Source organism: Trachurus japonicus, chromosome 7 (genome assembly GCF_045865225.1).
Source record: "Trachurus japonicus isolate A0001 chromosome 7, Traja_1.0".
Classification (NCBI taxonomy): domain Eukaryota; kingdom Metazoa; phylum Chordata; class Actinopteri; order Carangiformes; family Carangidae; genus Trachurus; species Trachurus japonicus.
This window is the reverse complement of record NC_140913.1, coordinates 34,379,503-34,406,730: the sequence shown is the minus strand read 5'-3', so window position 1 is coordinate 34,406,730 and position 27,228 is coordinate 34,379,503. Positions and strand designations below refer to the sequence as shown.

The 27,228-nt window shown below is 44.2% G+C and overlaps 1 protein-coding gene across 2 annotated transcripts in view; it reads left to right on the top strand.

Moving 5' to 3' along the window:
- Positions 1 to 27,228, top strand: part of spryd3 (SPRY domain containing 3) — a 94,869-nt gene that overhangs the window by 17,037 nt on the left and 50,604 nt on the right. For both annotated transcript variants that reach the window (XM_085782982.1, XM_085782983.1), the window contains exons 5-6: positions 312 to 447; positions 2,096 to 2,284. In XM_085782982.1, coding sequence (XP_085639108.1) covers positions 312 to 447; positions 2,096 to 2,284 — 325 coding nt within the window. The remainder of the gene's footprint in view (positions 1 to 311; positions 448 to 2,095; positions 2,285 to 27,228) is intronic.

Sequence of the window (27,228 nt, the reverse complement as noted above, 5' to 3'; positions counted from 1 at the left end):
GTGGAAACTTGCAGGACTCTCACCTTGAAGTGATGTGATTACCTACAGCGGAGCCTACACATACACGTTTAATAGCTCTTACCGTAACCTCCACAACACAAGTATTAATTATTCAGCTTCAGGGCCCCATTGATGTGGTTTTGAGTCAGAGCAGAGACGACGGCACGACGCTGTCGCTGCAAATCACCGCAGCTATTTCCTGAGTTAAGAAAATAATCCTGATTGAACCAGTGTTGGTACAACACGGGAAAACAAAGAGGGAGCGTTAGTTGTTGTTAAGAAGATTTCCATCTGCCCCCCCTCCTCTGTAGGTTGTACAATGGGAACCCCGTGGGGCAGCAGTTTGGGCCGAAGTGCGCCCGCGGCGACCGGATCGGCTGTGGAATACACTCAGAGAACATCGAAGCTGGTTTCACAACCGTCTTCTTCACCAAAAACGGCAAAGAGGTGAGTGATGTAGTGATCAGAGTCAGAGTCAGTTATTTATTTTTTTTGTTAAACTTTTTATTTTTCATTTTTCCACAAAACAAAACAAAACATTCACTGACATAGGACCCTATGAACTGAAATACAAGTAAATAAAATGCAATAGAAATACCATAAAGAGAAATAACACAGAGAATAGATATTTGCACCAAAGGGAGTAACAGCAGTACAATATCAATCCTAGAGTATAATAATAACCCATATTCCTCCATTAGTCCTCCAAATAGACAGTAATACAGTTCCACCTTGGTTCAAAAGTGTCCATTTTCAGTTGTAGACTTGGAGTCGTACCCTTTTCAGTCTCTGTACCCACAGGAGAATTGTGGGATTTGTAGTTTTGGAACGATCGCAGGTTGTGATCTTTCTTTTTTGTGATTTTCCCGGTTCACACATGTATTTTTTTTAGGGGCAAATGCGAGTGAAATGCTCGCCCATGGTGGGCCTAAGAAAATTTAAGACCTGTCTAGAATTATTTAAGACTTGAACACAATAATTCAACAAATTTAAGACATTTTAAGGCCTAAAATTTAGATTTTCAAATTTTAGACTGTTTAAGACCCCGCGGATACCCTGATTAGAGACGGAGTTGTTTTAGAGGCAAATGCAGCCGGAACTACATTCCAGACATTCCAGTATTTGCTTCATGTGTCGTAATGTTACATAATGGTACTGGTCCCCTACCTGCACCGTTCTCCTCCATTGTGTTCACTGAGCAGCTCACGTCTCTGCCCCGCACATCTCAAAACAACATGCACCGATAATTAAAGGTGATGAACCTACTGCTGTGACTATAGGGGTTATGGTGAGAGGAGGATCTGACTAAATGTTGAACCAAAGATATTCAATAAATGGAAAGATCCTCCATGAGAGGCTGCTGCAATGATAGAAATGGTTTCACTTCCTGTCTCTCTAAATGGGCGTGGCCAACCGTCACCCCACCTCGTCTGTGATCATGTGTGTGGATTTATACAATTTGTATGTGCGCGGAGGCTCATAAATGTAGTGTGAAAACACTTCGCTTTTCCAAAACTCCTCATTGTCCCTTTAAATATTTACACTACTAACAATAATATTTAGCATGACAAAAATAATTTAAATCATTTTCACGGGAGTTTGCGGCCGTTTGTTTGACGTTGCCTAGGAGATCTGTGCCAAATCTGGCGAGAGTGTGTCGTAGAGACAGAGACAGGTCTTGAACAAAGTGGATTTTCTCCTGATGTGTCCGTCTGAAAATTGCCATTTTCGTATCAAACTGTTCAGAAGAGATGTGGCTTGTGAAAAATGAGTCCAAAATTTACTTCAGTGACTGTGGGGAGAAAGACTCGACCATAATCGGTGTTCACGTTAAATTGTCCCATTGGAGTCAATACACTCCAGGTTGCCTCTGGTCTCCCTAAAGGGGCGTGGCCGAGCAGAAGCCCACGTGACATCATACAGGAAGCTGACTCCTCATGGAAAGTCTTGGTTTATAAACCGTCTTTGGTTGAACTGTCTCTTTAAAGCTGCTCACCATCTCCACCTATGTGTTGTTTATGTTGAGAGGGAGAAATCACTTTGTTTTAGAGTCGTTTTAGAGAATGATGTTGTTCCTCCTCTGGTCTCCCGTCAGGTGGGCTCGGTGGAGGTGCCGGTCCTGGCCGAGGGGCTGTTCCCCGCCGTGGGGATGCACTCGCTGGGGGAGGAGGTGAAGGTCGACCTGCAGGCCGAGTGGCTGCTGGAGGAGGACGACAGCATGATGATGGTGGACAGCCACGAAGACGACTGGGGCCGGCTGTACGACGTCAGGGTGAGCGGCACGGTAAGAAACCAACGCCCGACTGTTCCTCCTCAGGGTTTTTATTTATTTATTTATTTATTGTGTAGAGTAGTGTTGCTTTCGTCAACGAAAATTATGACGAAATATCATTCTCAACGAACCTTTATCACGTGACGAAAACGAGACGAGATGCAACATAAATAGTGGCCATGTGACTTAAATGTGGTTTACAAAACAAAAACTCTCTGCTAAAATGTCTCTTCATATTTGTTGACCAAAACGAAAGCGCCACACACGGGCCTGGTGGATGTACTGCAACGTTTAGAGAACAAGAAAAAGATAGTTTTGCGTGAAGCTCTGTTTCCGTGCGGACATTTGCATAGCGGTTCAAATGGTTTCCCCTCATCTGTATAAAAACATCTGGATGAAACCAATAGAAATGTCAGATTTCCACCGTTTGAGGTTTGACTGGTCGTCTTTTAAAGATGTCATTTATTAAGATGAAAAGACCCCAGGAAGAATAGCTGCTGCGTGGCAAAAGCTAATGGGGATCTAAACAAACAAAAAAAAATAAAATCTTATTGCGCCCCCTTCTTCTTCTTATATGCATTATTATTAAAACCCCAGTGTGTAACTTATTTGTCTTTTTATTATCAAAAATCAAATATTCTTTCATAAATACGTATTTCACTGAAGTGGAATCACAGCTGCATACAAAGCTTTCTCGTACCTTAGAATGAGTTGTTACAAGTCGTTACAAATACATAAGTGGGCGACGCACCGAACCGAGGCGGCCATGTTGCATCGCCATTTTTTACGTTGAGTGGCAGCGTGAGCGTAGGTAACCACGGAAACTCAGCAGAGCTGTGGGCTCGGCCTGTTAAAACTGTCACCACTGTGTAGTGTGAGGAAGGACGGAGGCACTGGTGTTGCATTCAGGTGCAGTCAGGCAGACGGCCGTCGGCAAACCAACCGGATGTCACTTTACTCCACCAGAGAAAGACGGTAAAACAATACCACATCACCATGACAACATATCGTCACGCCTGTATTGTTTTGCCTCGTGGTGGCGGACCACTTGTTTACATAGACGCTTGTTTATCCTGTTACATGCAGCGTCTGTTGTCTGTCTGACGTCTGCCCGATTTCACCTGAATGCAACATCAAGAATACGTTCAGATATGCAACCGCACCGCTAGATGGGGGGAATTCCTACGTACTATACCTTTAAACTACGTTCAGACTTATACTATAATATGATCAGAAAAAGACAATTGCATCGTAAATCGCAATTAATCGTCATCTAAACTTTCATGGTTGTGAACTTGTGACAGGCCGAACCTCCGCATCAGATGTGTAGCTGCTGTTTCATCCCTCTGTGTTGAACTGAAGGTTAAAACCATGTTGTGGTGCTAAACTCACTGCAGGTTTGTTTTCTCACATCAACATTCAGACTGTATAACGTTAAAAACAACAAGCGCTCACTCTGTTGTGACCGGCAGCCAAAGAAAACTAATCAACCTGAATTCATTTAAGACAGAAAATCAAACAAATGAATCCTCCTCCTCCTCCTGCTGAGGACCTGAGGACTGGTGCTCGTTATAAAACAACATGATATAATCTGTTTAAGTTTCCCATTTCTCTCCATAATCGCTGTGTGAATCACTTAGCTGCTGCTGTTGTTTTATGGAGGGTTTGGTTTGGTTTGGTTGGAGGATGACTGAGCCCGGCTGCTTGTTCACATCTCCTCCGGTGGGTTAGACAGAAATGTGAAGACAAACACACTGCAGTGTTTTTCTAGCAGCTCTTTTGAATGGGACAGATTACATTGGGGCTTCTCTGCAGCTCGTCGTTGCCAGCTTCCCTCTATTTGTTTTGCGCTCTTTACAAGATCATTCATCTGCCTGTTCTTTTCCCAAATCCCTCTTTGTTGACAACTGTACTTAATGCTTGAGGGGGGAAAAAAAGCTTCCAGAGAGACTCTCAACTTGAATTTGAATTATTTTGTCTCGGTGGTGCTGTGTGATCCTGCCATGACTGGATTTGGGTCACCCTGCAATGTGTGTGTGTGTGTGTGTGTGTGTGTGTGTGGAGTGTTTTTGCAGATCTCTTTCATGACATCAGCTCAGGAATGTCTTCCTCGAGTTCTGTAGACAGCGGCTTCAGCAACAAGATAAACAGCAGCAGCGGTAGCAGCGGCGGTGTCTGGGTGAAGACGTTGAGTCCGTCTTTCATTCCTGCTTTGCTTCATCAGAGTCGGAGGATTATTATGCAACAGTTTTTGGCAAATCTAGCTCCAGATCTCAGGAACACATGCAGGATAGCACGCCGAGCCGACCTCTCTCTACCGTTTACCTACGCAGAGATAAATCTTCAGCTGCAGCCGCCTCTGGTTGCCGGATGTGGCAGAACGGTTGCCACATCATAATCACAATATAATTGCAGTGATAATATGTCGTAAGTCATAACAGGCCTGTTATTATACTATTATACACCAATTAAAGCTAATGAATTATAATTAAACCTAATTCACACAGCAGCACACTGCTTTTGGTTTTTCAATCAACCTGTCACTCAAAGACGAGCGCGCACACACACACACACACACACACACACACACACAGAGTTAAAACTGATGATGCATGTTAGATATTCTGTTCTTCACCTGCTCGACGTTCGACTCTTCATTAAAGGGACATTGTGTAGGAATTCCTCCATCTAGCGTTGTGGTTGTATTATATCTCAAGCAACTCAGTCGTATTTTTCATGCTGCATTCACATGAAATTGGGCAGACGGCAGATGGACGACAGCCGCTGCACGTAACGGCATAAACAAGCCTCTATGTAAACAAGTGGTCCGTCAGCACGAGGCAAAACAATACACGTGACAATATGTTGTCATGGCGATGTCGTATTGTTTTCCCGGCTTTCTCTGGACTTCTGTGACTAAAGTGACATCTGGTTTGTTAGCGACGGTGAATGCAGCATCAGTGTAACGCTCCATTCCTCCTCACTGCGTTACCGCGGTGACTTTTCACAGACGCCACCTCCACCTGAGCCGACAGCTAATAATCTGCAGTGGTCTGATGAAGAAACTAAATGTTTGGAGGAGATTTGGACAAAGATTCAATTCATCGATTCATTGGTTCATCTCATAGCGTGGTGAATGTGCAGCTCACAACTTGTCCACCAGAGCGTTGTGGAGTTGTTGGATTTGATGAGTTTGATGAGGGAAACCAAGAAATCCCATAATGAGCCTCCGTAGCGTAGCTCTGAGCAGCTCACGGCTCTGCTCCGTCGTTCTAAAAATAGCTTAAAGGTAACGAACCTACTGCTATGACTATAGGGGTTATGGTGAGAGGAGGATCTGACTAAATGTTGAACCAAAGATATTCAATAAATGGAAAGATCCTCCATGAGAGGCTCCAGTGATAGAAATGGTTTCACTTCCTGTCTCTCTAAATGGGCGTGGCCAACCGTCACCACCTCGTCTATGATCGTGTGTGTGGATTTATACAATTTGTAGGCAGATGAAAGTGAGATATTTATATTTTCTTATGATAACATTAAATATTTACACTACTAACAGTCATATTTAGCATGACGAAAATAATTTTAATCATTTTCACGGGAGTTTGCGGCCGTTTGTTTGACGTTGCCTAGGAGATCTGTGCCAAATCTGGCGAGAGTGTGTCGTAGAGACAGAGACAGGTCTTGAACAAAGTGAATTTTCTCCTGATGAGTCCGTCTGAAAATTACCATTTTGGTGTCAAACTGTTCAGAAGAGATGTGGCTTGTGAAAAATGAGTCCAAAATTTACTTCAGTGACTGTGGGGAGAAAGACTCGACCATAATTGGTGTTCACGTTAAATTGTCCCATTGGAGTCAATACACTCTATGCTGCCCCTGTTCTCCTTAAAGTGGCGTGGCCAGAATGTTGAACTATCCCTTTAAATATTTGCACTGGTTAAACAACTGTATTCTATACTTTCACTTTCTTAAATCCAGCTCAAATAAAATGCAGCTTGTAAACCATCGGCGCTGACGGCTGCGATCACATGACTGCACGTGATCGGGGGGTTAGTGATGTCATAATGGGGTCACGAGCCAAACCGGTTGTGAACCAGCGGTGTAACAGGACCGATGCTGCGTTCGCTGCTCTCCGTCTCTGCAGGGTTTTTTATTTTATTTCCCTGTTCAGTGTAATTACCTGGTACAAGCCTGATCAGGTCTGTAGTTCGTCAGTTGTGTCAGATCTGGAGGTAAAACTGCTGCTGCTTCTTGTATTCGTAGAAAGAAAGGAAAAAAAAAAAAAAACTGGGTTGGGATTTTTATTTATTTATTTATTTTTTGCGTCCGTTTTCTGAACGACTTTGGCGTCCGCTCCTGATGTAGTGGTCTTTGTTCCAGAGCAGGAAACACCAAAAAAATGTTCATTCATTCATAGATTAGCTGTTAGCATTTCCTCTTCCTGAGAGTGCTTGTTTTTTTTTACATCGAGCACTTTTACTTGTCAGGTTTGAACCTTGAGGCCGGTTCCCTCTGTGTTAGTAGCACTACTTTTTACTCTTTTATGTCTTGCTGTTGGAATGATTGTTTGTTTATTATTGTGCAGCTGAGAAACTGAATTTCCTTCGGGATAAATAAAGTATTTATCCATCTATCTATCTATCTATCTATGGATGCACGGTGGTGGAGCGTCTGAGTCTGATGATGCAGCAGCTCTGTCGTTGTTGTTGTTTTAATCTGTGCAGTGGAGCTGGTTCCAGCAGCGTGTATATATCATGTCTGTGTCCCAGTTTGACCGATTTATGACTCTGAAGAGAAGAAGTGCGACGGCAGCGCCAAGTCTTTTTTATTTTTCCTCTTCTTCATGCATCCAACACTGCCCTCGGGCAATTTCCTATGTTGCCTACATATATCCCACAAACCACCACTCCCTGACCCAGAAGCATAAATCCACCAGAACTCATGAAACATAATTCAGCTCTCAGATTCACTGTGTTTCTTTTGGCTAAAATGCAAATGATGTTAGAAAGAAGACGAGAGGTGTGTTGAGACACGAAGCAAAGAGAGTGTGTTCAGTAGCTGGACTGTTTGTGTTTATTCACCACTAAAAGTCAAAGTGTATACTGTTATGTTATGTTAGTAAGTTGACAAACAGCACAGACACAGATTGTGTGTAGTGCTGCAACTAACGATTATTTTCATTATTGATTAATCTGTCGATTATGTAAACGATTAATTCATTAGTTGTTTGGTCAATAAAATGTTAAAAAACAGTTAAAAAACATCAATCAGTGTTTCCTAAACCACCAGACGACGTCCTCAAATGTCTTGTTTTGTCCACAAACCAAAGAGAGACTCAGTTTATTGTCATAAAGGAACAAAGAAACCAGAAATATTCACATTTAAAGGGACATTGTGTAACTTCTCCTGTTATCTATTCAGGAAAATCGATTATTTGGTTCTTCAGTCTGTTTTTCATTAACCAGTAATCCCCCCCATCAACAAAGTGAAGTGTTCCTTTCAGCTCTGAATTAGCCGTTCATATCATTCATATCTACATGGAGCGGGTAAGCTCGGTGCTGCTGCCATGTCGTGCCACCATGTTTTTACGTTCAGTGGCAGCGTGACGGTAGGAAACCATGGAAACTCAGCGGAGACACCGGAGCTGTCGGCTCAGGTCGAGGTGGCGTCTGTGAAAAGTCACCGCGGTAACGCAGTGAGGAGGAATGGAGCGTTACACTGATGCTGCATTCAGGTGCAGTCGGGCAGACGGCCGTCGCTAACAAACCAGATGTCATTTTAGTCCAGAGAAAGCCGGTAAAACAATACCACATCGCCATGACAACATATTGTCACGTGTATTGTTTTGCCTCGTGCTGACGGACCACTTGTTTACATAGAGGCTTGTTTATGCCGTTTCGTGCAGCGGCTGTCGTCCGTCTGCCGTCTGCCCAATTTCACGTGAATGCAGCATGAAAAATATGACTGAGTTGCTTGAGATATACAACCACAACGCTAGATGGAGGAATTCCTACACAATGTCCCTTTAAAAAGCTGAAATCAGAGAATTTTGACTTTTTTTCTTTAAAATACAACTCTAACTAATTATTATATTATCAAAATAGTTGATGATTAATCTAATAATCGATTATTGTTCCATTAATTGTTGCGGCTCTGACTGTGTGTGCTCATCTCAGTGAGCATCGTTTGTAACGTTGGAAATTAAAAAGTCTTTATGTCCACATTCAAAACAGGACTGAGCAGTCGTCCGACACCGGGAGGGAAGAGATACAGGAGCTGTTTTCACAGACTCAGATATGATTCATCCAGGTTGAATGGATCCATTGTTGCCACGGTGTCGTCATCAGGCGTATCGGTGGGTTTGAACCACTGTAACACCTTTGTTCTGAGCTCAGGTGTGAGAGCGCTCATCATCATCATCATCATCATCATCATCACCTTCATCATCACCTCCACTTTCTAAACCTAAACCACATCATAACTCTGCTCTGGACTCACACCGAGGAGATGAAGGCCCGGCTCTGTGTGTGTGTGTGTGTGTGTGGGTCCCGTATGTGGTTGCGTGATAAACGTGTCTATCTGCAGTCGCACGAAAACATCTGTCTCTCTCACACACACACACACACACACACACACACTCACTCCTACAGCGTCATACAATAGTTTAACCACCCCTGGTTTAAATGTCTGTTACTGTGAACAGTTCAACAAGTGGAAGATGAGATGATCTCCACGTCAACCTCAGTTGACCAAAGGGCTGTAGAGTTGTAAAAATACAATATAGTTCATCATCATAGACACTATAATAAATAAAAACAATACAAAGAATAATAAAAACTCAATTTAAAACAAATTTAGATAAGAATAAAAAAGTGAGACAAAGAGCCGAGATTACTCGTTTAGCTGGAAGTGAAGGCCAAGGAGAAAATATACGTTTTCAGGAGTGTTTTAAATATAAAGTTGACACATCCCCATAACATTTAAACGCATGATGGCGGCTTTAACCATAGGCTTTAACTGCTCTGTGACACCCTCAAACAGATCTAATGTACGACAAATCTGTACTTAGTACGAGCAAAAGGTTTACCTTTTCCGAACCATAAGACCTTGCTGAACGTCCATGTCACTTTGGTGTTTCTAGAGTAAAAATTGTTGATTGTGTCGCAGGTTGGAAACTTTGGGACGTTTAGAAAATCAGCGCCTACTTTTGAATGGGAGTCAATGAGAGGAAGGGAGGGAACTGGCCGCACTCAGAGGCTCCGAGTTTAAATTGTGTAAGTCTCTCTGCTGTTTTGAGCACATCATATAGAGTTTAATTTGTGGCCGTGCTGACAGTTTATCCAGAAAAAAATCCAGTATGTTTTTTCACTCTCTCTCACTCTAACCGATGATGTCACGCGCTCTGACACGAACATTCCGTGCAATACACACCCATTATAATCTCATAATTTCTCCAAAAATGATCATGGTCATTGATCAGGGATTGATCAAAAACTATATGACCTATCAAAACGTGGAGTAATACAACAATACACAAGACTTGTGTCTACTGTTTAAAGTTTAAATGAAGTCTCTAGGTGAAAGTATGCCTGAGCAGTAGACGTTTGTTAAACTCCAATGATTGGTCTTTTTCGCTCTTTTTTTTTCGCCCGTCCCATTGACTTACATGCAAAATTTTGCGCAGTTTTTCGCGACTTACGTCGAGAAAATTGAGAAAAGTAATAGCACACTGGGCACTGGTCCCTGCAGCTATTTCATAGCTGTTGGGACCAGCCAAAAAAAAAAAAAAAAATAAAATTAAAAAAACAATTAAAAAAAAAAAAAATATATATATATATATATATATTTTTTTTTTTCCATCTTTTCCATGTTCAAACAGACAGAAAAGGAAAAGGTCTGGTCCCCCTGCATAGTTAGTAGCTAGTAGGAGGAGAGGAGAAGGGGGAAGAGAGGAGTAGAGGAGGAGAAGAGGAAGAGGAGGAGAGGAGAGGAGGAGGAAAGGAGGAAGAGAGGAGATGAGGAGGAGAGGGGGGAAGAGAGGAGGAGAGGAGAGGAGATGAAAGGGGGAAAAGAGGAGGAGAGGGGGAAAGAGAGGAGGAGAGGAGGAGGAAAGGGGGAAAGAGAGGAGGAGGAAAGGGAGAGGGGAGGAGAGGAGAGGAGAGGAAGAGATTTTTTGAAGGAGGAGGAGCAGAACAGGAGGAGGTCTTTATAGGAGATCATTTCATCTTGATGAACTGTCCTCCTCCTCCTCCTCCTCCTCCTCCTCCTCCTCTTCCTCCTCTGGAGCGAGCGGTGGCGATGGCCTGAGCCTTCAGCCTGGCAGAGCACCAGGTTGTAAAAATTCAATAAGTGGAGGAACGGGAACGGGACTCTGAGGAATCTCCTCCTCTCTGTCATGTGGTTGGAGGTTTTCACAGCTGGAGCTCCCACTGCTCCGTCAGCTCCTCGCTCCTCCTCGCTCCTCCTCCTCCTCCTCCTCCTCCTCCTCCTCCTCCTCCTCCTCGCCCTTTCCTTTTCCTTTTTCTCACTCCTCTTCTTCTCTTCCTCTCCTCTCTCCCTGGTTGACTCCTATGGGTGAGCCACCTCCTCCTCCTCCTCCTCCTCCTCCTGGCTCCATGTGGTCACCACCATGATGATGATAAGACTCAGAGAGAAGCAGCTCCTCCAGTTCAGACACGTCCAGCATGAAGTCATGGAGGAGGAGGAAGTAAAGGAGGAGCAGGAAAGGGAGAGAAGAGGAGGAGGTGATGGACGAGCTCCTCTCCTCTCCTCTCCTCTCCTCTCCTCTCCTCTCCTCTCCTCTCCTCTCCTCTCCTCTCCTTTTTCCCCCTCTCCTCTCCTTTCCTCTCCTCTCCTTTCCGTTTTTCCTCCTCTCCTCTCCTTTTTTCCTCCTCTCCTCCTTCTCTTCCTCTTCTTTTTTCCTCCTCTCCTCTCTTCCTCCTCCTCTCCTCTCCTCCTTCTCTTCCTCTCCTTTTTTCCTCCTCTCCTCTCCTCCTTCTCTTCCTCTCCTTTTTCCTCCTCTCCTCTCTTCCTCCTCTCCTTCTTCTCTTCCTCTCCTCTCCTCCAATTTCTCCTCTCCTCTCTTCCTCCTCTCCTTCTTTTCTTCCTCTCCTCTCCTCTCTCCTCCTCCTCCTCTTCTCCTCTTTTCTGACTCAAGTTATTTGATGATGCAGAACAGAGAAGTGACTTTTCTGCAGCTTAGTCGTTCCCTTTGTGAACTGTTTACATTACAGCTGGGGGGTTCTTCTCTCTGTCGACCTTCATCTTTATTTCTCTCCGTCTTTATTCTGCCTCTCTTGTTCTTCTCTTGTTCTTTAATCTCTACTCTGAAGGTCATTTATTGGTGGTGAGGATGAATCCTCTCTTGTACATAAATGCGGTGTATTTCCCTTCGACAGCTCTTCCTCTGTCTTCACAGGCTTCGATGTGATGAAAGCAGATTTGTCATTGTGCAAAAAAATCAAAACCAACGTTTGATCCTCAGCTTCTTAAATATCCTATAATAATCATGATACCACTTCAAATAAAGACAAATCTCTTTACAGTGTGATCAAAGCACCTTCAGTGTTACCTTAACTCTGTGTGGTAACCGGTGTCTTTAGAAACCAAACACCCTGATACCACTAGAGCTGCAATAGAAACAAGTGCTGTTTTTATTATGTATAAACTAATGGCGCTTTAGAACTAGACAACTCAGCTGTGGTGCCGTGAAAGTGTAGTGGAAAAGCGCCATAACGGCACTGAGCAACCAACAGAAAATAAACTGACTGACTGAGTGATGGAGTTGTATGATGAAGTTACACCATTGGTCAGCTGAGTGCCATGTGACTCAGTCATTGAGTAACACCATTGGTTGAGTACTGGCCAATAGAGAATGTGAAGCTGACGTCACGCCGCTTTGCGTTGTGGGACGTCGGCGCCATCTTTGGAGGAACGCGAACGTAAACAGAGAGTGAGGAAAACGGAGGAAAACGAGCAAAAAGAGATGAGGAAGACGGACAAAAAGAAAAAAAAAATGGAGGAGGAGGAGGAGGAACGTATTGTGATAAACTCAAATTTAACGAGAAACAAAGGTACACAGAAAAACTACAACTTATTAACGGTGTCGATCCCTACGTTTTGCCGTTAAGGGACTGGTTTCAAGACCCAGATTTACTCCCTCCACTGACTTATCCAGACATCGTGAACTATCTCGTTTTTGGTATTAGTGCATATACTACTGTGGCATTTTTTTACGCAGCAGTACTGTCCCACCATGATTACTTTTAAGCGACTTTGGGGAACTTTTTTTAGGGAAACGAGCAAGTGTTTACATCCGCGATCCTCCAAAGATGGCGCCCAACGTCCCACGGCGTGACGTAACTTCACATTCTCTATTGGGAACCTCCAGAACAACCAAAAAAGGCTCCTCATGACAAATCCATCAACTCTTCAGACAAACACTTTATCAAAGTGAAGATGGTCGTACTTGGTTTTAACTTTTATTAACACAATGTTTCACTCATAGATGAAGATCACCTGAGTCTGGCCAGAGAAAAATGAAAGTGAAACTTAGGAAAGTCCCATAACGGCATTTATTAAACACAAAAAGAAACTGGACTTGCAAGAATTCCCCTGGGTTCTGAGCGGGTGTGTGAGGGTTAAACTGTCAGAGTCAGCTCACTGAAGAAACATTTACTCTTCTCTTGGAAGAACAAGTTGAATTTCTACACGTATTGAAAACCTATCCAACATTGTTCCTGTGTTTATCCTGACTACAGTGCACGTGTTGATCTTAGACCGGAGCGTCCACATCATCAGAGAAATCTGAAACTCATGTTTACACAGGAGTTGGTCTTAGTAGATGTATAACATAAAAGTAAACATAAAGAACATCCACGTAACTCCAAGACAGATACTGATCGGTGTAGGTATATATATTAATTACCACAGTATTAGTGCAATTTTGCAGAATTGTGTAATGTATGTAGAATTTCAACAGAATTATAAGTATTTTATTAGGGCTGACAGATTCATCTTATGTATATCGTCTTCATGCTGTCAACCTGCAAGTTAAACACATCGCAAAAGTTTCATCACATAAAAAGTAGCTTGTTTTTAGACAGTTTTTACTTCTTTCGAGCATATTTTCACTTGAAATAAGTAGAAAAATCTGGTAGTGGAGCAAGTTTTTCTTTCTTATTACAAGCACAAAACAACTTGCTTTCACTGGCAGATTTTTCTACTTATTTCAATTGAAAATGTGTTTGAAACAAGTGAAAATGATCTAAAAACAAGTTAATTTTTAGGTGATGAGTCTTATTTTAAGTGGAAAGAGATTAGTTCTGACTAGAAATTAGACATTTTGACAAGAAGTAAGACAAATATTCTTGGAAAATTTTTGTGTTTTTGCAGTGTGTATTTGTGTGGTAGTGTTACAGCGCCACCACAGGCCTGGTGTGTGTACTACAGCCTATTGAGTTGTTTTCAGAAAGACACAGGAACATTATGGTTAATATGCACACTTGAATATTTGATTATTTATTTTTTTATCACAAGTCATATCGTCATCGTGATATTGAACGTTGTCATCGCACATCGGACATGTTGCTGATATCGTGCAGGCGTGGTGCTGCAGTTTTACAGATTTGTGCATTGTAATGTAGAATTTCAACAGAATAATAAGTATTTGTATTTCATTATGAAAGGTGGAACATCAGAAGAGTTCAGTCCACACACCGTCACTGTGCTGAGAACCAACTGTCACACCTTCATGATTTCTTACCTTTTTGCATATTTGTCACACTTAAATGTTAAAGGGATAGTTCACTCAAAATTGAAATTTCAGTTACAGCGGGGCTCGCCGCAGCAGTATTTGTCCATTTGTCACTTTTCTTCGTCCAAAAAGACACACCAAAAAACATCCAAACGACATGAGAATTTGTTCCGAAAAAAATCAAATAAGTCTATGTTTTAAGCTTGTTTGTAGCGGAAGCTCCCAGTGTCTCAGTTCACTGCTTTGCCTGTGTCAGTGCAAATCTCGTGCGATTTGCATTGACGCCCAGTTCACGGCTCCGCAAATCTCGCGAGATTCCGGCAGAGCAACACTGGGAGCTGGGAGCTTCCGCTACAAAACAAGCTTAAAATATAGACTTATTTGATTTTTTTTTCAGAACAATTTCTCATGTTGGGGCTTCAATACAAGAGGGACATTACAGACGAGCACTATGGAGGTATTTGGATGTTTTTTGATGTGTCTTTTTGTTACGAAGAAAAGTGAGCTCCGTTCTCAACCGTCATATGGACATGCACTGCTGCACGGAGCCCCGCTGTAACTCAGAGAAGGCACGGAGGACTCTGAAACTTCTCCCAGCCCTTAGTCCACATGAGGGGGGAGTAGATAATGAGTGAATTTTTTTTTTGGGTGAACTATCCCTTTAAAGATCATCAAACAAATTTTAATATCTGACAAAGATAACTTGAGCAAATCTAAAATACATTTTTTAAACGATAATTTCATTTATTAAGGGGATAAAAAGCTGTCCACAGGATCTCACCTTAGTTCTCTGGAGTCCCAAAGCTTGAGAAATGTCTTTGTAAAACTTTCCAGACTGACACATGTCAATGCTTTCATCTTGTCTTGATTTTTTTTATGTTGATTCATGATGTGTTGCTGTTTGAGATCTCTCAGCCTCCTTCACTCTGTCAGACAGGTTCTATTGAAGTGATTTCTGGATTCAACAGCTCTGGCAGTGATAAGGCCTGGGTGTGGAGAATGAAATTGAACTCAGCTTTCCAAAGAATTTGCTTTATCACAGTTGATCATGATTCAATAAGCGAGAGTTTTAGAGTTTTCCCACAGGGTCAGGTAGGTTTGGATAGCTTTTTTTCCCCCCCTAATAATTGAAATCATCATTTAAAAACTTTTATTTTAACTTGGATTATCTTTGTCTGATATTAAAATTAGTTTGATGATCTTAAACATTTTAGTGTGACAAATGTGCAGAAGGGTAAGGGCAAATACTTTCTCATGGCACTGTACATGTTCATGTTGAACAGAACATTTGTGTTGAACATTAACTGTTCTTGTGACCTCTTGTTCTATGAGATGACTTATGTAATAATGAGTGTGTGTGTGTGTGTGTGTGTGTGTGTGTGTGTGTGTGTGCTCTGCCTCCGTTATGACCCTCAGTGGAAGGTATCTTAGACAAACACAACATGTTTGATAAACCACATGAATTATGTTTTTTTTTTTTTGTGTTGTTGCTCCTCCTCTGCTGTTTTTCTTGAGCGCAGTTCTTTGGCCGGTGTTCCACTGCGTACGTGCAGCTCAGTATGAACACCAGCCTCCAATCCTCTGCCTCCTGTTGTCACAGCAGTCGCCGTGCCCACCAACTTAATCCCCTCAGCTGCGGATGAGTGGGCCCAACAGTAAGTGGACAGCACCTGAGTCTGCACTTATCAGTCCTCCAGAGTGCAGCGCCGCTTCCTCACAGCACATATCGCTCCCTCCTCCCTCCATGTGGAGATTAAAACTCTTCCGGATGTATGTATCTTACCCTCTGACACATTTTCTGTGCTGCAGACGTGTTGAAAAGTTTCTAACACTTTGGCCACGCTCTGCAGTATCCACTCTGGAGCGTCTCCTCGTGCGCTGCAGCTTCAACTCTCTGTGACTTGGACGTGGACTGTGGTAATCATCGCCGCTCCACTTCTCCTCCCTGCACCTTTTCCAGAGCCAGCTGTTAGTACCAACGCCCCTCTAAAGTTGCCTGCTTCCTTCCTTCCTCCTTCTGGGAACAATAGTCATGAATCCCCAACATGACACTGCTGCTCGTAGATGAAAGTTCACAACTTTCCCATCAAGTAGTTGTGGTCACAATCTCCTCAGGCCCGGCAGTGGCACCGCGATGGCCGCCGGCCCCGGCTCTCTGACCCCGGCAGCGTGAGAAAGAGGAAACCAGGAATAAGTGGATCCAAGGAGAGCGAAGGGACGGACGGACGGAGGCTGGAGGTGGAGGAGTGGACCTGCGTCACTCCTGATGTCCGTTAGATCTGACCTCAGGGCTGTTGCCGTGGACAACCACCGCTCTGGCCTTTCTTTGATTGGGCGTCTGATGTCACCTGATGATGTCACCGCTGCAACACAAGACGTTTGGCATTGTTCGTGACCAGGAGACGTCGTACTTAAATTACAGCGTAGGACAAAACGTCCCGTGTTTCCAGATCCTGAATGAAAAGATGAGTCACCGTCTCCAAAACAACTAAATATCAAAATGACAACGACTCACACACGGAGAATAAAAGAGGGAAACTGACCTGAAGTCAGTTCAGCACAGATTAATGACACACTAGGTTCATCCATCCATTCATCCATCCATCCATCCATCCATCCATCCATCCATCGGACTGTCCATCCATCGGACTGTCCATCCATCTATCTGACCGTCCATCCATCCATCCATCCGTCCGTCCATCTATCCATCCATTGGTCCATCCATCCATCCATCGGTCCATCCATCCATCCATCCATCCATCCATCCATCCATCCATCCATCCATCCATCCATCCATCCATCCATCCATCCATCCATCCATCGGTCCATCCATCCATCCATCCATCCATCAGTCCATCCATCGGTCTAACTATTGGTCCATCCATCGGTCCATCCATCCAACCATCCATCCATTCTTCCATTCTTCCATCCATTGGTCCACCCACCCATTCGTCCATCCATCCATCTATCCATCTGTTGGTCCATCCATCCTTCCATCCACCCATTCAACCGTCCATCCATCCGTTCATCGGTCCACCCATCCATTCATCTGTTGGTCCATCCATCCATTCATTCATCCGTCCATCCATCGGTCCACCCACCCATTCATCTGTTGGTCCATCCATCCATCCATTCATCCATCCATCCATCCACCCACCCATCCATCCATCCACCCACCCACCCATCCATCCATCCATCCATCCATCCATCCATCCATCCATCCATCCATCCATCCATCCATCCATCCATCCATCCATCCATCCATCCATCCATCCATCCATCCATCCACCCATCCATTCTTCCGTCCATCCATCCATTCTTCCGTCCATCCAGATATCTCTAGAAGCCATTGATCTTGTTGCCATATCAGGTGGTAAATTCTTCCATCCAGCTCCTCGCTCCGTGTCGTTGCTCTGTGTTTGTTGTCAACCTGCTGGGTCACAGTCATAGAACTGAAGTGAATGATACTTGATCTATTTAGTCAACATCTTATACATCACGTATGATCTTAATAATAATGGATCGGTGCGTCTCTAATGATAGGACTGACCTTCATTATATGACAGGCTTATTAACATGATAATGCTGCTGTCCAGGGCTGTGCTCAGGTTGGTTGTACATTGTTTCATATCCCTTCACTGTCGGTGACACACTCACTGTCACCAACTGATTCATTGGTGATTCCTGTGGCTGTGGATTCAGTCAGATCAGTGACGGCAGTGAACAGCGTATGTTGGCTCAGAGAGGAGCAGGAAGCAGCCTGGTGTTGTGGTGGTGTTGGGTCTGCAGTATAAATCACACCTTAACACCTTCACATCTGTGCTTTATCTTCCGCTGCTCCGGTTGTTGGCGTTTGTCACCAGGAGATGACACTGCTCTCCTGTTATCCGCCTCCGGACGCTTCCCACCACGTCCCACACTCACACACAATGACCAGGCTCTTTCTCTGTCCTTCACTTTCAGAGCGTCACTTCTACACACACACACGCACACACACACATATATATGTATATACATATTTGCAGAGGCAGTAAAACACTCTGAGATGACAGATTTGTGTGCAAGTGCCTTTTCAAACCCACAGCACCATGCAGCTCATTTATTTTCAGCTTTGTCACACACAACTGGTTGTAAGCTCCATTTCCCTTGAGGTTGGTACAGTGTGTGTGTGTGTGTGTGTGTCTTTGGGGTGTGTGTGCGTGCGTGGGGGATACAAAGCTTTTGCTGTAAGTAGTTGTTAATTCTGCATTGTGAGGAGAGAGAAGGTCAGAGTCTTTATCTTTGTTGTTGATGTTTGTTGAGTTTGAGTTTTCTCACTTAGGTTTGAACATATTTGGGGAAATTTACACTCTTACCTGTCTGTGCGATGCATTCATCATGCTATAGATTTAATGCGTCCATGTTTTATATTCTGTGTATACTGCAGACTGAGGTGGACGGTGCAGCTGCTGTGTTTATACAGTGTAAAGGTGTTTACATTAGGAGCCCTGTTCACACATGTACAGTCTGCAGGGACATACGTTATTTTGGGCTGCACATGGACACTGTTCATCCTCATGTGTAAATATGTGCATGTGGAAGTCAACAATATGATGTGTGTTTGGCTCGCTGTGCAGCTGCAGAGGTGTGTGTGTTATTCATCAAATCTGAGATTGTCATGAAGTCGGTTGATTCAGGAGAAGATCCTCATTGAGAAGTTTTTGACGTCTAGGTGATCGTTACCTCCGTCCGTCTGGGTGGTGAGAGCTGTGGATCAGCTGATGGATCACAACAGTCAGGTCTGTGAACTTCAGTGGATCCACCAAGTCCTCAATTATTTAGTTCATTCATGAGACTGTTGTGACTCTGGACGACTCAAGCACCAGCTGTGGTAGTTTTCAGTTTAAACATCTAGCTATCGGGCAGAAATATGAGAGATTTTACATGTTTATATTTGCCCAACATGTAGTGAAGATGTGCATATTACCTGAGGAAATGTGCAAATGCAAAGATTGAGCTTTAAAGCTACATTGTGTAGGAATTCCTCCCATCTAGCATTGCGGTTGTATATCACAAGTAACTCAATCGTATTTTTCATGCTGCATGCACATGAAATTGGGCAGACGGCAGACGGACGACAGCCGCTGCACGTAACGGCATAAACAAGCCTCTATGTAAACAAGTGGTCCATCAGCACGAGGCAAAACAATACACGTGACAATATGTTGTCATGGCGATGTGGTATTGTTTTACCGGCTTTCTCTGGACTTCTGTGACTAAAATGACATCTGGTTTGTTAGCGACGGCCGTCTGCCCGACTGCAGGTGAATGCAGCATCAGTGTAAGCTGGAGAGTCGGCAAAGAAGTTTCCGTGTTTTCGGACAGAAAAGAGCCATTGGAGGAAGTTAATCCCTCGTTTTGGCTCCCGGACGCATCTGCAACGACAAACGCCACCAACATGACGGCCAACGATCCACACAGAGGACGCCACTGACATGACAGACATGACTCTCTCTGAAGACAAAGGGGAAAGCTACAAGCTGCTGATTGTGGGTGTGAACAAATATGAATTTCAAAAACAGTTGATAGATGAATCTAATCCATGTTGTTCCCTCTGACAGATTCAGATCTGCCCCAGAATTAAAACACAGAGCTGTTTCTGTTTCTCCCTTTCAAACACACTCGGCTCTGCAGATGTTTCATTAGGCAGGAAGTTCTTTCAACACAGTTGTTAGTGATTCACTTCAGCCTACATTTTTCTGAACTTTGTGATATTTGGCAGATTGCACCACTGAACGGAGCTCAGTGACTGTGTCAGAACCAGGAAGTGACTCCATCATGAGTAAACCTGTTCAACACACACACTCACCTGGACCTTCATAAACCTTCATCTTGTTGGAGAATCACTGGATTCCACCGGAGCCTGTTTTCAAAGTGTACATATGATTATATGTCATTATAAAGACCTTCTCATCCCCCTGAACGCTGCACTTGTTTCAACCATCACTAAGATACAACAATATTTTGGCGCCATGGAGAACAACTGGATGTGTTATTGTCGACCTACATGTCTCTTCATCCTCTCTCTCTCTCTGGTTCTGTTTAGCTCGAGCCCCAGAGTAACGCTGTGTTTTTCCGCAATGTTCCCGTGAAACCGTAAATTTTTACGACTTCGTCCAAATAAATCAGTGCCAGAGGCAACGCTTGCTGGCACTGCAGCCACAAGTTAATTTGGGCAACATCTTCCCAGCAGTGGTAATGGCGATAATAAATGGAGTGTATTAAAAGGTGATGAAAAGCTCCACATGGCCAGTGAGTGATGAGGTGTCGGTGAAGGGCAACAATGTGGATTCAACAGAAAAGCTCACAGGGATGATTGATTCATTTAATCTGAAGAGTGTTGGTGCGTACAGTGAATTTAAAAAGTCTTCAGACCCACGTCACTTCTTTTTCATGCAGTACCGACCGCACAGTCATTCTGGCTGAGCTCCAGATGGCCTGCGTGGAGAAGATGCTTCATGGTGAAGTCACCGGATGGAGCTTCTCCTCGGCCGAAGCTGCTCTGAGGTTAGAAAAAGCAACAAAAGGACGGAGAGGAACAAGAATCCTCTGTCTGATCAGACCCAGACCCCGTCCACACCCATACAGGTTTAAGTGAATCTGCATAGGTTTTTTTATCGTTTCGGCATTTCGTCCAGACGGAAACAGCATTTTGGGGTCATGAAAATTCCTTGTTTCGTCATGCATCAGGTCGTATTTTTTTGGAAACGGGTCCCAGAGCGCCACGCACGGGCCTGGTGGACGTACTGCAACGTTTAGAATCGTTTTCAGTGGATCCAAGTGGACGCAGATTCTTGAAACAATGCCATGTTTACGGAAAACTTTGTCAAAACGAACAAGAAAAAGATTTGTTTTGGGAGAAGAAGGTCCGTTTCTGTGTGGACAAGAACCAAGATTTTAATCCTAGGCCTTGGTCTGGAGGAAAACCAGCTCCTGTTCGTCAGTCCACCAACATCGTCCCAGTGGAGTGAGGCGGCATCCTGCTGTGGAGATGTTGTTTTAAGTGGTGGTTAGTTAGAGCTGAAGGAAAGGGAAAGCTAGACGGAGCAAAGTGTCTCTCCATCCAACAAGACTGAAGTTGGAGAAACTCAGAGAAGAAGAAAAAATGCTGAAAATCCACAAATCCAGGTGCACGGAGGTGGACGGGCCAAGAAGCCTGGAGGCTGAGATCCTGGCCAGAGGGAAGGATCTGAACGCCTCTGATGATTCAAAGATTCAAAGAGCTTCAAAGATTTTTATCGTCAGTTCTCTATATTTCCAGAAGAATCGAAAAGATTTATCTCTATCAACTTAAAATCATCTAGCGTTGTGGTTGTATATCTCAAACAACTCAATCGTATTTTTCATGCTGCATTCACCTGAAATTGGGCAGACGGCAGACGGACGACAGCTGCTGCACGACAAGCCTCTATGTAAACAAGTGGTCCGTCAGCACGAGGCAAAACAATACATGTGACAATATGTTGTCATGGCGATGTGGTATTGTTTACCTGACCCATATTTTACCGGCTTTCTCTGGACTTCTGTGACTAAAATGACTAGGGCTGGGTAAAAAAATCGATTTAATCGATTTTGAATCGATTTCATTTCAATTTTGTAATATCGATTCAGAGGGCATGAGATTGATTTTTTTCCCCCGTTAGTCTCGTGCGTGATGAAGCAGCGGCGCGGTTACGTCTGACGCTCTGACTCAGTAACTACGAGCGGAGTTTCTTTCTTCCTCTTTGTAACTGTGCAATGTAGCTATTGTTGTGTTTGATATGATTAAAAACCAAACCAAACTACGAGCAGAGTTCACGTCAGCTCAGGTGATCTGCAAGTTATTGTTTCGCTCCGACGCTGTGTGTGGCAGCGGTGCGCTGACACACACACAGACATCTACAGGAACCGCATGTTCTTCAAGCCGCAGGTGAGCGTATTACCGCAGAATAAAGGACACGAGCAGCTCCGTGTTTTCACAATGCGACTTTTCTCCTCCACTTTATGACCGTCGGATCATAACACATGACGCCCGGACTCTGGAGATAGGCGACGTGACCGGGCCGGACTCGTCACAGGAACCGCTCCACACATTCACTGTCACTTTATTTACCATGGGCTCCGTTTCTACACATTTCCTCCCTCAAGAGGGAGGGAGCTTTAGCTGCTGCAGACTTGATTTGAGACACTTTGCACTTAAAGAAACAATGCCTTAATTATAAATTAATTAATTAATGCAATTTGCAGTGATGGAATGTTGCAGTTCAAGTTCACTTTCACTTGCAATTCCTTTCTAATTTCAAAATTGCCCTTTTGAGACTTGGGACAGTTTTATTTACAGTTCAAGTTTAAACTGTCAAATTTACAAGTTAACACTTAAAAGCTGAATCGTTTATGGTGAAAAGAAAAAAATAAAGAACATTGTATTTTGTAACAGAGTTGAGCCATTTTCATTTTTTAAGAGGAGATTGAATCGATTCTAATGAAATCGAATCGAATCGAATCGTGATTAATCGATTTAGAACCATAGGAATCGAAATCGAATCGATTCAGGAAATTGGCCACAATACCCAGCCCAAAAAATGACATCTGGTTTGTTACCGACGGCCGTCTGCCCGACTGCAGGTGAATGCAGCAACATACTTTTGAACCGGTTGCATAGTGATTAATAGCGCTGCTGCTGCTGCTGCTGTTAATGCTGCTGCTGCTGCTGCTGCTGCTGCTGCTGCTGCTGCTGCTGCTGCTGCTGCTGTTAATGCTGCTGCTGCTGCTGTTAATGCTGCTGCTGCTGCTGCTGCTGTTAATGCTGCTGTGCTGCTGCTGTTAATGCTGTTGCTGCTGCTGCTGCTGCTGCTGCTGTTAATGCTGCTGCTGCTGCTGTTAATGCTGCTGCTGCTGCTGCTGTTAATGCTGCTGCTGCTGCTGCTGCTGCTGCTGCTGTTAATGCTGCTGCTGCTGCTGTTAATGCTGCTGCTGCTGCTGCTGCTGTTAATGCTGCTGCTGCTGCTGTTAATGCTGCTGCTGCTGCTGCTGCTGCTGTTAATGCTGCTGCTGCTGCTGTTAATGCTGCTGCTGCTGCTGCTGCTGCTGCTGCTGTTAATGCTGCTGCTGCTGCCGCTACTGCAGGTGGACTGTTGCTGCTGCTGTTAATGCTGCTGCTGCTGCTGCTGCTGCTGCTGCTGTTAATGCTGCTGCTGCTGCCGCTACTGCAGGTGGACTGTTGCTGCTGCTGTTAATGCTGCTGCTGCTGCTGCTGCTGCTGCTGCTGCTGCCGCTGCTGCAGGTGGACTGTTGCTGCTGCTGTTAATGCTGCTGCTGCTGCTGCTGCTGTTAATACTGCTGCTGCTGCTGCTGCTGCTGCTGCTGCAGGTGGACTGTTGCTGCACGCATCCAGGCAATTATCATCTCGTCTTCTAACAGTAAATACTTGTTCGCTGGGCTCCACCTCACTTACTGTGTCAGAGCGATGGTAATTACAGGCTGTGTTTTGATTTTGCATATCGTTTTGGAGCTAAGTGCCTCTTTGAACTTTCTGGCCCAGTTACACAGTGTCAGTCGCTCTCAAAGTGCTCGTGATACCATGAGACACATTACACGTTCAAACAAGCTCCGTAAATGAGTGAGAGTTTTGTTTTCAGAGGAAATTAAACAAAAATTTGTTCACGTCTTTAAAAAAAAAAAAAAGAAGTGCTGCCTAATTAACTAAATCTGATGTTTTAGGGCTCAGGTATGAAATTAAATCTGAACGTGTGAGTGATTCTGCTGGTTTGTAATTAGAACCAGTGAATGGCTTTTTCAGTGCAATCTGAACACAGTGATGACACGGTTTTGGTCGAGTAACTTTAACAGCGTTTCAAACATCGCTGATGCGTTCACTGCACACGTCTCCTGTTTGCTGGAGGCCCATTAAAACAGCAGCAGTGTCGTCTCCGTGGTTCTCAGTCCATTAGGACATTCATCCCGGTCGTCCTGTGCACCAAACAGTGACTGATGGACAAGTCAGATTTAGCTCCTGGAGGGCGTCCAACCCAAGTGAGAGATGAATTAGAGCAGAGAACCACAGCCTCTGTTCCAAGGACAAGGCCGACTCACAGATCCTACAAATTAAAGTGGCACGTCCTGTCTGGACCAGTCGCATTTTTATGTCCATATTCTGGTTTTTAAGCACAGAAATAGCAGTGAAGAAGAAGGAATGTCTGAGATTAAGACCAGAGGCTGAAAGAAGAGGAGGCATGAATTCACTTTGATAAGGACCAACAGGAATACTCAGAGACACAAACCCAAGAAAAACACTGACCGTAACTTCTCCAATAGATCTGCTTCAACTTAACTGAACTAAACTAAACCGGCTCATATCGGAGACAGGCGTCTGTCTGGGACGGGCTGTTCATTCATTTCACATAAAGATTGGGAAATACTCTCAAATCGATTGTTTTAAAGGAACTATGCAGGTCCGGTTGCCTTTTCCCCACAGAGCTCCCCCTATAGTTTCAGAGTGTATATTTTCACTGTTGTAAATACTCAGTGCTAATCCTCCTCTTGGCCATGTGTCAATCCATGGACGATGTCTACAGAGGACGTTAACATTAACAAGATATTTCAGATTGCAGGGTGTGTTTGTGTCGTAATGCCGTAAAGAGACAAGAGCTGGGACTTCTTACTTCTTACAAGGTTGGTTTTCAGCCAAGAAACGCTCGGTGGAAGGCAGAGAGCCTCCATTCTCCCTGGAACAAGTCATTCAACAATCACAATTACTCTGAAGCTGATTAATTGACGTGCAAATCTTCCATAGTTCCTCTTTAAAGAGTCTGAACATTACATCTGAAGTGAATTTAACAACACTTGCGCTCCAGCCTTTGGTGCCACTCCAACCGACCGACCCAAGGAAAGAGCTGGAGCACGGATTCATTTAGAAGGAGTGTAATCGGTACGATTTGGACTCGACCGATGGTTCAGCTTAGAAGCTGATCAAACGGGTGATCTAGTGGCTTTGACAGGTTTGTTACATTCACAAGAATGTTGCAAAGAAAATAGACCCGGCTTCTAATTGAATGGAATGGAATTGAATTGAATTGAAAGCCTTTATTGTCATTGCACATTAAAATACAATAATTAATCACGTAGGCGCAGTAAAAACAAAGGCAAGTCACTGAGACTCCCTGACTGCTCTGTGATGTCAGATCAAGTTTTAGTTTGTTTGACTAATGTGATTCACATAATAAAGAGGAGGTCTCCTAATTTCAGTTTCACCTTTCTTTAAGTTCCCATTAGGTGTGACAGGAAGCTGGCAGGACCACTCTCTGGGCGTTACATCTGTTTCCCAGGCAGCAGCTCAACAACAAAACACGGCCTTGCACACCATCATCACGATTCTCAGCACTCAGAAATACAGGAATGAGAGAGAAAGAGAGAGAGAGATTGAAGGTATCTCAGTGAGGCATGCTTCGCTCAAGGCTACGTCTCTTTCTCTGCCCTCATGTCTCTCTCCTCCTTCCATTACTCAGCAGCAAGCAGCAAAAAAAAAAAAAGGTGTGACTGACTGATCATCACACGAAAAACTTTTTTCCTCGTCTCCCAGAAGACACGCAGCTGTCCAGGCATGACGGAGCCAGAGAGCAGCAGGTTGGAGACGGGAACAAAGAGCATGGAGGAGGTTAACGGTGAAAGCTCTCCACCTGCAAACAGTTAATCTGCTGCAAAGCTGCAAAGACACGATGAAGAAAGAAATGGAAAAAGCTTCTATATATATACGAATACACACACAACAGCAACAGTGTGCAGTCTGACACCAGGAGGAAATCTGGCTCCGTGCTTCATTGTGGTGAATAATCCACAGTCACAGGATGTTGCTGCTTGAATCACACGTTCTTCATGTTAAATCACCGCCGCCCAGGTCGACCAGCACTGAGCTGCTGCTGCTGCTGCTGCTGCTGGGTTTCCACCACAGGGAACACACACCGAGTGTTGCTGCAGCTTTATTCAATCACGCTGTCAAACCAGTAGCTGGTGCCACAGGCGTTAGTCTGTGTAATGATCCTTTATAGACCAACTCTTCTTCATGTGGCGGGATCACCTGATCTCATGGTGTCTGGGCTCATTCAGGGGGAAGTTGGTTTACTGACTAATAAATGAACCTTCAGTTCAGCTGCTGTTTGACAGTTAGCAAAGAGTTTCAGCTCTCAGGTGAACAGTTAGTCTCCATTAAAGGGATACACCAACATTTTTTTTCGTGTCTTGCCTCACTCCCGAGTCCATGACCAGCAGATAGACACCATCCTTTCGACTGTGCGTGCAGTAACAAGGGAGATAGAGCCGTATCACCCGTAATTAGCTTAGCTCAAACACTGGAAGTGTATGGGTAGTGTTAGCCTGCCTCCACCTAAAGTCGCTAATTAGCTTAGCTCAAACGCTGGAAGTGTATAGGTAGTGTTAGCCTGCCTCCACCTAAAGTCTCTAATTAGCTTAGCTTAAACGCTGGAAGTGTGTAGTGTTAGTCTGCCTCCACCTAAAGTCATCAGAGAAACTCTTCAGCAACTCTAAACGGAAACCGGCGGGCCGATCTTCGTCTCAGAGCTGACAAAACTCTCCGGTAAGGCATCTTGAGCGGTCAAATGCCGCTAACGGGACCAGATCGGTCAAAACGGAGGGTTCAAGCAAAGACGCTTTATTTTGGTTCAAGCTAGCTACATCGAGTGTAGGTTAGCTTCCTATTTCAAAGTAAAAGCACAAATTCTATCGTCATGGTTTTCTGTATGTAAAGGGCAACAGGTGTTTTATTTTGTGAAAGTAACCGGAAGTGCGTTGGTCACAACGGCTAGCTTGAGTAGCGCTACTTTCTCACCTAAACATGGCTACTTTCTCGGCTACTTTCTCACCTAAACATGTTTGAAATGTGGATAAAGTGATATATAGAGTTTAGAGCTAAAATGAAATCAGCTTCTGACTGCTGATTTCGGGTAGGAGGCAGGCTAACACTACCCATACACTTCCAGCGTTTGAGCTAAGCTAATTACGGGCGATACGGCTCTATCTCCCTTGTTACTGCACGCACAGTCGAAAGGATGGTGTCTATCTGCTGGTCATGGACTCGGGAGTGAGGCAAGACACGAAAAAAAATGTTGGCGTATCCCTTTAAAGGTGAACTGTGTGATCTGACCACAAGTCCTGCCTCAGTGTAACACAA